General features: G+C 42.5%; 1 protein-coding gene across 2 annotated transcripts in view; it reads right to left on the minus strand.

Annotated features, from left to right (window-relative positions):
* PROSER2 (proline and serine rich 2) overlaps positions 1–14,563 on the minus strand; it is a 25,861-nt gene continuing 11,298 nt past the window's right edge. Inside the window, exons 3-4 of one of the 2 annotated variants that reach the window (XM_005143354.3) lie at positions 4,570–4,822; positions 1–3,720 (exon numbers count right to left, since the gene is read on the minus strand). In XM_005143354.3, coding sequence (XP_005143411.2) covers positions 2,729–3,720; positions 4,570–4,822 — 1,245 coding nt within the window. In that variant the 3' untranslated portion in view covers positions 1–2,728. Of the gene's footprint in view, positions 3,721–4,566; positions 4,823–14,563 lie in introns of both variants that reach the window. The other variant, XM_034063057.1, reaches the window with a different exon arrangement.

A 14,563-nucleotide genomic window follows, 5' to 3' on the forward strand; every position in this document is an offset into this window, starting at 1 on the left:
TCATGGCTTCATTGGTTTTATCCCAGTTTAATAGATGATTTATCAGATTTGTGCAAGACAGTTACCTCTAACACAAAGGGATAAAATAAAATCACAGCAACATATACACACAAAACAAGGTACACAAAATAGAGCTAAACTTATATACAGGTTATTAGCAGCTAGACTCTTAACTTCATTTAGTACATGGCTTTAGTTACTACAGTTTTAGGCACAGAGAAGAATTTACCAGTAGGATATTTGCTATAATGAAGGGCTGCAATGAATACCTTGCCCCAAGTCCTAATGGCCAGAAATGGGTTTACATAATGAAGATCTAACTCTCACTTCCCAGCGGTTGAGGACATGGCCCTGCACGAAGGATGAAAGAACATGACCCAGCTAATTCAGACTGCATTAAATTTATACTTTAGATACTAAACATCTACCTTATGGGTTTTTAAGTAGGGCTATGTTACAAAGTTACCAAATAGGCCTGAATACAATTAGCGTCAGGGTTGGTTTGGGGTTTTTCCCCCTTGTTTGCTTAGCATGGACTCTTAGCTGTAAACAACTCAAAGAAGAGCTAGCAAGAAATGATACAGACGTGAAGATTGCTTTGTACACACTTCACATCCATAATGAAGAATTTGCTTTAACAGGATTTAAAAGCACAAAGGTGATGAAACATTTAAATTTACTCAGCAGGTTATGTTAATAAGTTATGATGCAGCAGCCACTCCATTCCAGGCTGCACTGAATTAGGTGCTTGGGTGTATTTTATGTACTCCCTTGTCTTTCTGATTTAGGACTACAGACTCAGAGGCCAGCAAGATAAGTATGGGCTGTACTCACAGCATACAAGCAGCGGTTTTTGTTCCAGCAGCACTTCTCACATTGGATTATGCATGCACAAGTGCTCTGCCAGGCTGAGGCCACATACTTTAATTACTGATTGCTTAGGTATAGTAAGCCTGTCACAGTGAGGAACACGATCAGCTACCCAGTGAAAAGGCTGAGAAGAATAAGTACATAACAGAACCAGGCAGATACCATAACACAATTCAAAACTGAAGCAGCAAGCAGATAATTAAAATAAACCCCCCAAAACCCCCTTTAACTTATGAGGCAGGTTGAGAATGACGCAAAGAGTTTTCCTTCACGACAGCTTCACTTACAAGTACAGCTCGGCAAGTCTGAAATACTTTATCAGAACTACAAGCTTGTTTATCACAGTTATGTCAGAGCTCCTGGCTGAAGGGTGTGCCAGTTTCTGGTATAGCCACTCCCCTCCTCTGCTCCAAGGTTTGCTACTCAGCTACTCAGGAAAGAAGAGGGGGTTGCTTCAGGCTTTAGAAAGTGCAGAGAGTGAGTTTTCCCCTGTAGAAAACAACCAAACCACTGAGAACTCTTCAACATGGAGGAATATTACACAACTTAGAGGGTCTGGAGTTTGGCATATGGTTTTTAAATGGCTATCCGTGATGGTTTTGGGTGTACAAAAAGCAAAGGGAGTTTAATGTGGAAGAACATCTTTACCATACAAAAAAACCCATCATAACAACATACAAAGCTGTTTTGGGACCATCTTTAAAAACAGTTCTACTGAACAAACACAAAATAACACCAACTTGGACCATGAGTACTGTGCTCTTAACATACAGCTCTCCTGTAACTCCACTTAGCCTGAAAGAATTTTGGCTGTAACTTCTCTTATGCATTGGCAGGGCAGAAACAAATAAGGCTGTGAACAGAGGGTTATTAGTGCTGTCAAACTACAGGAAGACCAAATGACACCTTTTAGAAGTAACAGACCTTACAACTACTCCCTGTAGTCCAGCTACTGTTCAGAAAGTAACACTTTCTTTATAGGAACCCGAAAAGATAAGACTTTTGACATAAGGTTCTCCATTTGGTACAAAGTTAACTTGTTCCTATGGCTACTCTGCTGCAAGATCATCACCAGGACAGAACAGTTGGGGTCACAGATTGTCAGGAGACTCTTTGGCCATCAGTGCGAGAACCGGTGCATGGTGCCTATCCTTGAGGCTTATCTGGTGCCTTTCACTGGACACATGGGTTGCCAGAGCGTGACCAAGAAGCAGGTGGCTGGGAAGAAAGGCAGGACTCAAAGCGAAGCAGCAGAGGGATGCAGTCCCCACTCAGATCCCGGGCTGCTCTGTTGAGAAGGTCAAAAGAACCACCCTTTGTACTGTCTTGAGTCAAGCGGGCACAAGGAAGCAGGAGACTCCACCACTGTAGGGAAGGAAGCCAAGCCAGATAACATAGGCCACAGTCACTTCAGCTTTGACATTATCTCAAGCTCCCACAGGCATACACACACGTGTGGGTGAGACAAACAGAGCGCTCTGTTTTGGCTGCAGAAAAAGCAGGAGGAGGGTTCACCATTCAGTCTGCTATGTACAACAATACTGCACTGTACTCTCCATTAACACCCTGCTGTCTGCTACAGCATTCAATACAGTTCCTCTTAGTCACAAAGAGCAAGAGATAAGTATCTCTGTAGGAAGGAGAGCTGAACCCCTCTGCTGTAGATGACTATAATGTGGTGCCAGTCCTTCTGGGATAAACACAAGTGGTCATTCCACAGTGTCTAGTACCTCTTTAGCTTGCCTGAAGCAGAGAACTTCCCCTTCCTTATTCCAAATGGATCCCAGTCCTGTTGGGACTTCTCTAGCACAAAGCCATGCCATGACTTTCTCCTGTTGCCACAACATTCCCATCTGGATTACACAGTCTCTTTCAGCAGTCCCAGTTTCCGAAGTGCCTCTCTCCTTGCTTCTTCTGTTGAGCCACGGCCGGAAAACTTCACCGTTATCCCTTGGGATCGAAATCCTGAAGGTCGAGGCAGTGAACCTGACCTCCTCCTCATATCCACGTTTAGACTAGGCTGCTTATAATCATTAAAGCTTTTTGCTGTGTTCTGCTGTGTGCTGCTGACCTTCTTAGCAGCAAGAGCTACCTCTGGTTTGATTGTTACAGTTTTGCCCATAGGAAGGAAAGGGCTGGGCTCGCTTTTTAAGATCTCATGGATGTTTTGATATCCATTGGGAACAGCATCTGCCTGTTTGGGCTGCACATCAAGCCGCTGAGTGCTTGGGGCATGGTCCACTTGGTCCTGAGCTGTCTTTCCCTTAACTAGGCCAAGTTTTGTCAGGGCCTCATATCGTGTTTGCTCAGAGGAGAGATCCCTTAAGGAAGAACTTCTGTTACGTGACAAGAAATCATTCTTCTGCAGCTTCTCCTCCAGTTCAGCTGCCAGAAGAGCTCCTCCATTGATGTTGGCCAGCACCTGAGCTCTCCGCTCCTGGACATTAACTGCTGCTTTGGAAATAGTCTCATTGAATTCTTTGCCACTGACATTTGTTATGTTGATGTTGCTGGGGAACCGGTGCAGTTTGGGTGCAGGGGCAGGAGGGTGCTTTGGAGCCACAGAGTAATCACTGTTGGCTACTGGGGTTTTCTTCCTGTCTGAATTCCCTTCCTTGAGGGCGCTGGAGAAGCGCGCCCTGCTCTCCGCCTGCTGCTCAGACATCTTCTGGGCCATGATGAGTGGAGTGGGGATGGAACGAAGCAGTTTGGGATGCTGCACTGGAGGAGGGGGTGGAGGAGGAAGCGGGGGGGTCTCAGGCATCAGTGGTGGTGGTACAGGGGGATGTGGGGGAAGGTCAGCCGGTACAGCTGGCTTCGGGCTCTCAGTTCTCCTGGTAGCATCCAACACTGGAAAGACAAAGCAGCAACATTAAGCCTTCACACAGAGCAGAATACAAGGCTTGCTTTCACCTAGGATCAGCAAGAATCAGTATTCCCCTCACCAAACTTTCCAACTCAAAACTCAGCTCACATTGCTGGAGGAAACTCTAACTGAACTCCAAGCAATGGCATCTCATAGGTGACACTGTAGTTCACATTGCCATATTTACAATGCATTCACTAGAATGCTGCTTCTGCCACTCATTCAACAAAATAGCATTTCAGTGGCTGCTCTTCTGTCAGTTTTGCAATTCTTATTTTTAATAAACACATTACATCACATTGGATGTACTACTTGATAAATTCACGCTCCAGAAACAGAGAGAGAAAACTCCCCAGGGTGAAGACCATGACACTATCTTGTTGCAAACTTACTGTGATAGGATCATGTGCCTCACACAAAGTAACACTACAAGCAATCTGCTGTCCTAAAACTCTTAGAGAAGGTCTTAAAAGGTCTTAAAGAGAAGCAGAGCATGAACACATTGATGAGCACCAGTCTGCCTTGCTGCAATGACTCTGCACAACACTCAGTTCTGTTACACCGCAGTCACCAGGCAGGGGCTGAGATAGCAGCCCAACAACTTAATCATAGCCATGACCTCCATGAGATGAGGAAAAAGCGTTATAATAACAACAGGAACTTCAGGACTCCTGAGTCAAATTAAGATCATGGTCCTTACTGCTCCCAATGTGCAAGAGATTCATCTGGAGGTAGTAAGGAAGGTACAGAATTTCTTTAGCTGTTCTAAGGAGAACTGGAATATGTAGGGCTGGGTCAAAGGGAAAACACACACTTTCAAGCAATACTACTACCTGGTTCTGTATCTCTGCTAGGAGGGCCTTCATGGTCACTACTCTCAGGTGTGGACTGTACTAAGTCGATGATATCTTCAGTCTCTGAATGACTGGACACAGTTTCTTCCGTTGATCGTGGAGACTGACAGTGGATGCCACTGTCACGTAGGACTGGCTCATCCAAGTCATCTTCTAAGGCATCTATGGTTTCCTCAAAGAACATGAGGACATCCTGCTCTTCATCAGTTAAGTATTTCAGACTCTCGTCATCCTATGGGGAAAAAGGAAAAAAAGAGATTAACACCCTACAGGCAAGTACAGGTAAAAGTCCACTGATAGCAAACATAGAGCTCCTTTTCAAAGGTAGAAAAGGGCAGGATGAACAGGCAGCAGTCACATCAGAAACAACTCCTGCTTGCTGTTTCATCCCTGCCCAAAGAGGCACTTTCTCCTGTACAATGCAGGAGAAAAAAAAACAGAATACAGGAGTTTACAGGGCATTAGTTTTGACTGAAGAACAGCAACTGGTATTTCATCCTTTAAAGGATCTAACTTCAGTTGAGCAAAGAAGCATCCATTTGAGTTGGACTGAACAAATTGCTAGAAGATCATAAAAAGCAGAGGGGAAATGGAACAACTAAATCTGTGTTTTTAGAAGGGTTAAGATAAGTTTCTCCAGGCTCCAAAGTGAAGTAAGCTGCTTCAGTTGCTGTGCCAGGTTCAGGGACAAGGCTTGGGGAGCAGCATGGGAGGGAAAAAGTACATTTGGGGCAGTCCAGCAAATAAGCTGACTCCCTCTTTGCTCCAGACCAAATGGGACTTGCCTTCTAGAGGCAGATTTCAAGGAACTAATAGTAAGGAGGAGATGGTGTCTAAAGACCTTTGAGTTACAGAAAGGAAAAACTTAGAATAAATACTGCTAGGGAGCACATCTTCATGAAGTGCCTTGGGCTATTTTCTCCAGCAGGAAGCAATCCTGTAGAGCACAGAAGTGATAAGTAACCACTTGGGTTACCCAGTCTTCATTTTCTATGAGTCACTGCTCTTGATTAACTTGATTAACACAATATCACTATGAGAAACAAGGCAGCAATGCACAAACTCTTTTCCCTCCACCTACACCCTGGGAAACACTCACTTTTCCAGAAGCTTGGAGATGACAAAGAACGATTAGGAAAGGCACTACATTAAGACAATGGATACAGGAAAGACATTTCCCAGGAGAGCTCTGTAAGTTCTGGAATGTAACTATTGTTGAGAAGTGAGGTTTTCCCTTTTCTGGGCTGAATTTCTCCCCCACCAAGCATACACTGGAAACTTTGCCATCAGTTAAAAAGAAGGCACCAGCAAAGCAATACAAGACAGTTTCCCTTCTCATCTCTACTTTTCACTTCTCCAAGGACATCTAATCATGCATACAGGCAAGGTAACAAGGCTACTTCTCAATGGAAGATTGGGAGAATTTAGGTAAATCCATTAAGGTATACAGTACAAATACCCAAGAGGTAGACATGTTCTTGCCAGGGCAGCACAACTTGCTTCAAACTCACCATACCTGTTCAGATCATCTTACATTAGATTAAGCTGTGTGCAGCTCTACCTGTTAACTCAACTCCTTGCACAAAGCTTTTATCCCCATCCTCAGCATTAAAAATAAGAACAATGTACCTCTGTAGAAAAGCAATGCCTATAGATTAAGAGCTCTGAAGTGCTGCATTGTACCATGTGGCAGTTAGTATCTAAGCACTCCAGACACTACAGATGAGAAAATAGATGCTTTAGGGCTCTTGGTTGCCTTCTGCTGTGTGGCTTGTAGAACACTTGCCCTGTATTTCATGCATTTCTTTACAGCAGACAGACACAGCCTTTCAGCCACTCTTAGTTCAGACACTTCAGGGCAGGTTCTCTTATCTGTGGCTGCAATCATGTGAATACAGCAGTCTGCAGTCACTGCTGGCAAAGTTTTCTATTAAAGCAGAGCACTGGAGTCTTGTTGAAACCAATGTTGTGTTTCCCTGCAAGAGGTTCATGCTACGACTACAGTCCTAGAGATTCAGACTTCCTGGCATCAGGGTGAATATGGTCTAATGGCTGGGAAAGACACACAGAGGTGTGGGTGTTTGTAACTGAAGTCTTACCATCCACAGTGCACTGTCAGAGTAAGTCATTTACTCCAGCTTGCAGCAAAACTGCTACCAAAGCTGAAGTTTTGATGCCATTTGCAGTTGCTTATTTAAAGGACTAACTTCAAAGGCTGACGTATTCCTCAGCTTGCACCCACCACATGGCAGAGCTCCCTTTTCAAAGGCCAAGGAAAGTTTTACAGCTGCACTTGAAAAGTCAGACACAGACAGGCCTTTTTCTTCTCTTTTTTTCCCTAATGGATGTTGCAATCTCCTTCCTTCCCCACCCAAATACTCATTCAGCTGCTATGTGTAGTAGGCAAGAGAATGACAGGAAAGGAGCTGTTGTTAGGTAGGCACTAGCTGGAGCTGGACAGGACTCCAAGAGACTTTTGTTGTGGGTGAGCTCATTGCAAGAGCCCGACTTCCACAGGCAAACAAACACAACCCCCTCTTTTCAAGTTCACAGTGGGCAGCATATCCAGAATGTGGAGAAATACAGAAGTGACTGCACCACACTTCATTTAAAAGAACTGCTCCCACATGAGCTTCACTCCTTTGATCAAGACCTCAGTAAAACAGTATGTGAACTGAAGCAAAGACTTGCAAAAGGCCTTTCTTCCATCCATCTATTTCTGTACTGTAAGACACAGTGTCTTCCCACACCAGGTAAGATTTGCAGGAGGATTGGTCAGCAGAGCTCTGCCCAATTACCATTCCTCATGGATCATTAGGGACTGTAGTGCTAGGACAAGGGGTAATGGGTTGAAACTTAAACAGCAGAGGTTTAGATTGGATATAAGGAAGAAATTCTTTACTGTGAGGGTGGTGAGGTACTGGAATGGGTTGCCCAGGGAGGCTGTGAATGCTCCATCCCTGGCAGTGTTCAAGGCCAGGTTGGATGAAGCCTTGGGTGACATGGTTTAGTGTGAGATGTCCCTGCCCATGGCAGGGGGGTGGAAACTGGATGATCTTAAGGTTCTTTCCAAACCTAACTATTCTATGATTTTATGATTCTATGATCTTGTTGAAATGAGCAGTTTCCTGTTAGATGAAGGACCTGAAATAAGTGACCATCCCTTTGCAAATACATCTGTAGTAAAACACATACCTAGATGTGAAAGGCCAACCTCATCTCAGTTAGCACTTCCATCTCTTTCCTCATGCAGTTTCCCTTCAAGATGACCAATGTGACATTTCCTCAGCAAAGGACAGCAGCTCTGGAGAACGGGCAGTGTTATGGCAGGTCACCGTACTGAGATGTGAGGCATCCAACCTGGCTACAAACTCCCTCAGGCAAGGCATGTTGCAGTTTGCGAGACAAACGGAATTAATCCCATTTTACACATAATAGCACAGTGAAAATAAACCTACTCAAGTTGGTCAAACCAAAGGAGCTCAGAGATGTAAAGCAAGCAGTGACGTGCTTTACCACTGGTCTGACAACAGTGGTGTATTATAAAATGCCCACTTGTATCACTTGCAATATAGTAAAGCTTTCAGAAAGATGGGAGGAATGCTATAGTTAACAGGTGCCAGTTTCAGCTCAGGTTGCCACATCTATTTGTAATTAGTTCATTTTCCACATACTCCAAGGACTGGCACAGTTCCTCTTCCTTCTGGGCTGGTTTTCCAGTCCAGGCCTTTCTCCTTGAAGAACCTGGGTTTTACCAGAGTCTTTTCAGCTACTCAAGTTATTTGCCTCATACTTTCCACCAACTCTCTACTCTTAATACACAAACACATCTCCCAAAACTAAATCTCACATGCGATTTACACTGCTGACTAATGCTACAATAAAAAGACACCCAAATTTGAAACTTGAACACTGTGCTTTAGCTGAGGATTAAAAAGACTGCTTGGACAGAAGGAATTTGGGATGCAAACAGCTGAAATAGCTGAGTATGCTCAGCTGGCATTAATATTTTAGATCTCTGTGCAGCCAAACATTTCCTGCTTACACCAAAAAGGAAGAGTCTGTTATGACAGTGTTTGGTAGAAAAGAGGGGAAAAAATAAAGAAACAAGAAAAAAAGGAGGGATAAAAAAAAAAGAACAGAAACTGTTTCATAGAGAAGATCCCTTTCCTATCTGTTCAAAACAAGGACTTATTAGCAGAGGCCCACAATTTTTCACCTGATCTGAAGAAATTCTTCACATTGAATCCAAACCTACTATCGTAAGCCCAGCACAGCTTTGACAGAAGCAGAACAGCAGGGAAAGCCACAAGGCATCTGCAGTGGTTAAAAAAAGAAACATCATTCTTCTGATCACTGCTAGAGAACCAAGCAGTCAATTAGCAAAATACCAGGAGAACACCAGATTCAGCTGATTTTTGTCATCAATCACTTGACAGTGCCAAAGACTTCACAGGCACGGTTCCATGGGAGAGAAGTGAGTGGATGCTTCTCAAATAAAAACATGAAGGGAGCAAACTATTCTAATATGTAGTAGAAAGAGACCAGTGCAGCACCACTTAGGCCCTAGGCTGTTAGTAACAAGGCAGGCAGTTCTTGTGAAAAGGGTGAAACAGAAAGCCCTGAATGTAAGAACAGGATCAGAACAGGTACAAAAGCTTCAGCACAGAAGAAAAAGGCAAGTACCTCTGATTATGTTTGCAGAAAGGGGAAACAATGGCTTATACTGCTGCATTGCTGAAGTTGGAAGCGAGTGAATTACAGATAAGAACATGAACTACCATACAGGATCAGCACAAAAAGCCCACTTAGCTCAGTAGCCTGCCTTCAGCCACCAGTAATGCTCAGGTCAGGGGAATGGGGCTGAGGGGAAGAGTAGTGCCATCAACTGGATGAATTTATCTTTTTCTTCCCTACACCCTTCCAGTTTACAGCAATACATGGCTTAAGGACTTCCCAGTTGCATCCGTATCTGAACTTAATAGCCCTTAATGAGCTTTTCCAGCATGAATTCATCTGATTGTTTAAGCTCATGTAAATGGCTGGCACTTACAGCATTCTGTGGCAATGAGTTCCATAGATTAATTGTGTGCTGTGTCAAAAAGTACTTCCTTTACAAGCCACTATCTGATGATTGTGATAATACCACTTCATTTGGTGAAGAAAACTATAGTAGTGAATGATGTCTCCTTCAGTTTATTAACATAATTGTACCTGTGTGCTTTCTAATAGTCAGCAAAGCATATAATCAATAGGTCCTAAGTGAGGAAACAAATCATCTAGAAGTATATAAAAATAAACTAAAGTCATAAACAGATTAAGCTATTCCTAACCTACTTTTAAAAAAGCAAGCTAAAGCAATGCCAGATCTACTGAAACTCTGAAGACAGCTCTTTGGTTATCAGAGTTAAGCTGATCAGCTTGTAATTTCTTCTTCCCTTTAATTTCTATGTTGGAATAACACAGAGAAAAATTGGGAGACATTTCAGGCAACAGCCACTAAACACTTTTTACAAAAAACAAGTCATTTCACACCAATCTTATTTCTCACAAGAGAGGTAGTGACTTGGCCAATAGGTATAAGCACAAGACATCATGTATCTCAATATGAAGGCTTTATGACATGGCCCCCAAAAATACACTCATAGATGAATAAGGAAGCTGTGCCTGGATGAAGTTACTGCAAGGTATCCTTGCAACTGAAGGGCAGGGCAGAGACTGCTGGCTTTGAAAAGTATCATGATGCATCATAAACTGTATAATGAGACAAGTCCTAAACAGATTTATCCTGACACCTCTGAACTTTTGATGCTTCACTAACAGCAGACAATTAACTAAGTATTTGTTAATCCCCTTCTGCTGGAACACATTGCTGCAAGAGCTGGGCAGGACAGAATGAGACCTTCCTGAGCCATACAAGTGTGCTGGTAGCCCTTCAGATGAAATTCAGCTAAAACCCACATGAATATAGAGTGATAAGAAGTGTCTTAGTGGCAACACAAGTTGTAGGTCAGTTTTAGTGGTATAAAGAGGTCAAAAGAGCTCAGCTCAGATATGCAAGTGTCATTCTGGGATATATTAACCAGGGTGATGAAATAGCAGCACATCCTCATTTGGAACACAGAGTTCAGATTCAGTCACTGAACTTTGGAAAGGATGCAGCCAAGTTGGGCAGGGTCCAGAACAACGCAAGGAGTGCTCAGAGCGTAGCTGCACAGGAAGGCTGGGAGAATGGAGCATGTTATGTTTTAAAACAGGGAAGAATGAATGGGTGGTAGGTAGATTCAGCCTGTATGTATTTTAGTATACAAGCTCACCACCCACATCATTACAACAAACCTCTACGTGCACAGAAGGCAAGGCAAGTGGAAATTTGCTTTCACATTATAGAAACTCTAATCCAAGTATTCCTTGAAAAGTAGTGAAGCACAAAGAAACCACCTTGGGAGTTCAGGATTGCTTATCAGTGAGGGTTTCAGAGCAGAGCTGCCCACCTGCAGCTTCATCTACCACATCCTGCTTTGAAACAGAAGGATGGTCCTTTCCAATCCTAACTATTCTATGATTCTATGATGCAGTTTATGCGCAGAGACTAAATTGCATTCAGGATCTGTATTTTCACCAACACATTTCACAGCAAGGCCATTCCTTGCTAGTGGGAACCCTAGTTCCACATTCATGCTCCAAAGCAAGCAGTCCTCCAGCCCCAATTCCTCTCTACTGCTGGTAGGAACAATGAATCTTATTTTTGCCAAGGCATACTGCTTCCAAGTCATACTAATATCAATTTCAAGTGGGTGAAATATAGCACAGCACCCTCCACACCCTGTAAGGAATGGCTTTCACCTGCCTAAAGACAGCTGTAATCATAGAAAATAGAAAACAGTCAAAAATTCTTCTCATTTTTGTGTGTATTGTTATTTGGCAAGGACCTTAGGCATGGTGAAAGGCCTGTAGTACAGTAAAGCCTGCAGAGTATCTATATCAAGGTGAAAACACACATTAATTTATCAAAGGAGTCTCTCGGGACTTTCCCTTTACTGTACCTAAAGTGCAGCTCAGTATCACAAGACTCTGCACACTCAAATTATGACAGAAAAAGTGGCAGTGGGCCAACAGACAAGATGCCTTTTCCCAGTAACTCCTAAAACCACACTGGAATCCCAGGACCTCCTCAGAGAGGCTGGGGCAAAGAGACAGCGACATAGTGCACTTAAAAGACAGGTCTGTTGCATTTGAATTAGCTGTACTGATCAAAAAAATTCAGATAAAGGCCATAGCAACTATCATTTTTAGGCTCCAGGAAACATCTCTACAAAATAACCAGGTCAACCCTCAGTTAAATGGCCCAGTGTGTGAAATAAGATACTGAGACAGTTCAGACTACTCTTAAGATACTTGCTCTTCCTGTCTATGTAACCAGTGTTCAGCATGTCTCCTGTACCATAGAAGGTGCCTGGTAGGGATAAACCATCTTCAGTGACTGGGTGTCAAGTCTTAGAGTCACAGAGGAAGCTTGTATGAAGAATTAAACAGAATAAGCAACATCTATTTAGAATCTTGGGCATCTGCCTATTTAAGCCACAAAAGAGACATTTGACCAAAGTCTGCGGGTCACCATTGCCCCAAAAAGAGTGGTGATGAACTCTAGCATTAACTGAGGATCTGTCTGAACCAGAGGCAAAAATGAAATCAATATCACCACAGCATGATCCATTGAGAGCAAGAACTCACTATCTCTCAAACCTATGACTCAATAAAATATATTCACATACAGAAGGTATAACACTGAAGTCATATCAACAGATCCGAGGCACTGATAGAGCTTATTCTAAATAGCACAGCTCACTTCAGGTACAACCACCACCTTTTGGCACAGGTGATACTATTGTCCTAGCATCTTATTCACACCTAGAAACTAAAGCAGTTACTCATGGCTGAGAGTAGATGCACAGTACAATTACCAGAGTGAAGCACTGAATAAGAAGGACTGGTTTTAGGAAGTTGGTCTGTTCTCATTAGTCAATGGAACAAGTCAAATTGCTTCTAAAAACTCAAAGACCTAGTTTTATCTCTGAATTAAGTGTCCTGAAATTGCTGCAACTGTATTTCACTGCAAGTTAATTCTTACACCACATATCAAGGAGTGTCATTCAAGAATGGGTTTCAGCAGTCAGAATTGCCAAGGAGAACAGAGCTGGGGTTTTTCCCTTCTCTTTGGATAGTACAACTGATTCCATGTATCAGGAAGGTACAACTGTCACATGCTTTTGCCAAGCATGACTATGGATACCACCTTGATAAAAAAAAAAAACAGAATATATGTTCAAATTAATGTCTTTACATATAAGAGCTTTTATGGTTATAGAAGTTGGTATGAGACTAAAATAAAGGCCAGCATCCCTCCCATCTAAAAGTAAGCTCTTGTCTTCAGCTGCTGCAATAGATTTGGCAGCATGAATACAGACCCAAACATGTATTATTTATATGGAAAATTCTACTGCAATGAAGACGGGATATCAGCACCTTGCTTTCCATTTAAAAATAAATACTTTTGGCTTTAAAGACTGCAATTGTCAAAGATTAACTTAAAGCACCCCTGTGCAGGTAAGAAGTTGAGACGTGCCAAAATTAAACTGAACTGACAACAGCTGACTGGTAAGAATCACTGACATGGAATTTTAAGACCTTTTTGGCACATGGCAATTCACATCCATCATCCCTAAACTGACAACCAGTTCCACAGCAAGCAATGCCAGCGCAGACACAGAGTATGCAAGGACAGCCAACAGTCAGCCAAACCAGCTCTAAGCAGCCAGCTTAGGCTAAAGCTGGTCCAAGTGTTTGTCTTTATTATCACATCCCTAGGTCTGAATTCCACAGATGCAATACAAAGGTTATATTTAGTGACTAATGTAGTTTGACACCAAGAAGCTTAAGTAGCTCTTTTTTGTAATCAAGTAGGAAGAAACATACAGCAGTACAGGCCTGTCGTAAAAACCACATTGCCATACTTTGCTCCTTTGCAAAGCCATTAATACTAAAATAAATTAAAATTATAAATTAAATGTAATTGTAAATTAGAATTATAAATCAGACTTAACTCTGACCTTCCTTGCTGTGTCTCTAGGTGCACCAACACAGAAAAGTGATACAGTAAGAGGAAGGTAAGTCTGCAATTACTTCCATTTCCAACTTGCGTGTCCGAAAATCTGCCCCTTCCTTTCTCAGAACTGGTCCAATACGAGATTATTTGTCTACAGTTATCTATCCCTGCCTTCTCATTAGGCCAAAGCTGCTGCATCTTCTGAGCTTTTACAACAAAACTACTGAAACAGGAAGTTAAGGTCTCCAGGAGCATGTTCCAGCAACGAGCTTTTCCTCTTACAAATCCCCCTATCCCCACATGAGCTATAAACCCCATGCTTTTAATAGACAATTACACAAGGATATAAAAAATATTTGAAGAATACTGCTTTTTATCCTGAGGATTTCTAAAGCCTGTTTCAGTACTGAAGAGACAAAAGCTATCAGGCATAGGAACAATACTTCCATCAGATCACAAAAAGGAAAGATGTGAGCAGCACTAAAGACTTGACTACTATTTACCCAATCACAATTTACAGTTTCCTTCACACTCAGTTCAAACCCAGCCTCAAACTCAAACTGAAATTATGATTTTATTGAAAGGCATTTCCATTCCCTAACCTGTTATTCCATGCCTGATAGCTGTCAGCCGTATCAGTCTAGAACATGCCAGAAGAACAGTCATGGAAGGGAATCTGTGGCATCAGAATTAAACTCATTGGTACATGCTTCACTTCATGCATAAACTCAAACAAGACAAACTAAAGGCTTCTGGAACTTCTTTTGCTGATGCATAGGTCTGATGGGAATTGCCTAAACCTGAAGCCAGCTTTTTCTCCATCTATAAATTACAACATTACAGAGCAGGAAGGGATTCCAATTCTAG

The sequence above is a fragment of the Melopsittacus undulatus genome, chromosome 5 (assembly GCF_012275295.1).
Source record: "Melopsittacus undulatus isolate bMelUnd1 chromosome 5, bMelUnd1.mat.Z, whole genome shotgun sequence".
Lineage (NCBI taxonomy): Eukaryota > Metazoa > Chordata > Aves > Psittaciformes > Psittaculidae > Melopsittacus > Melopsittacus undulatus.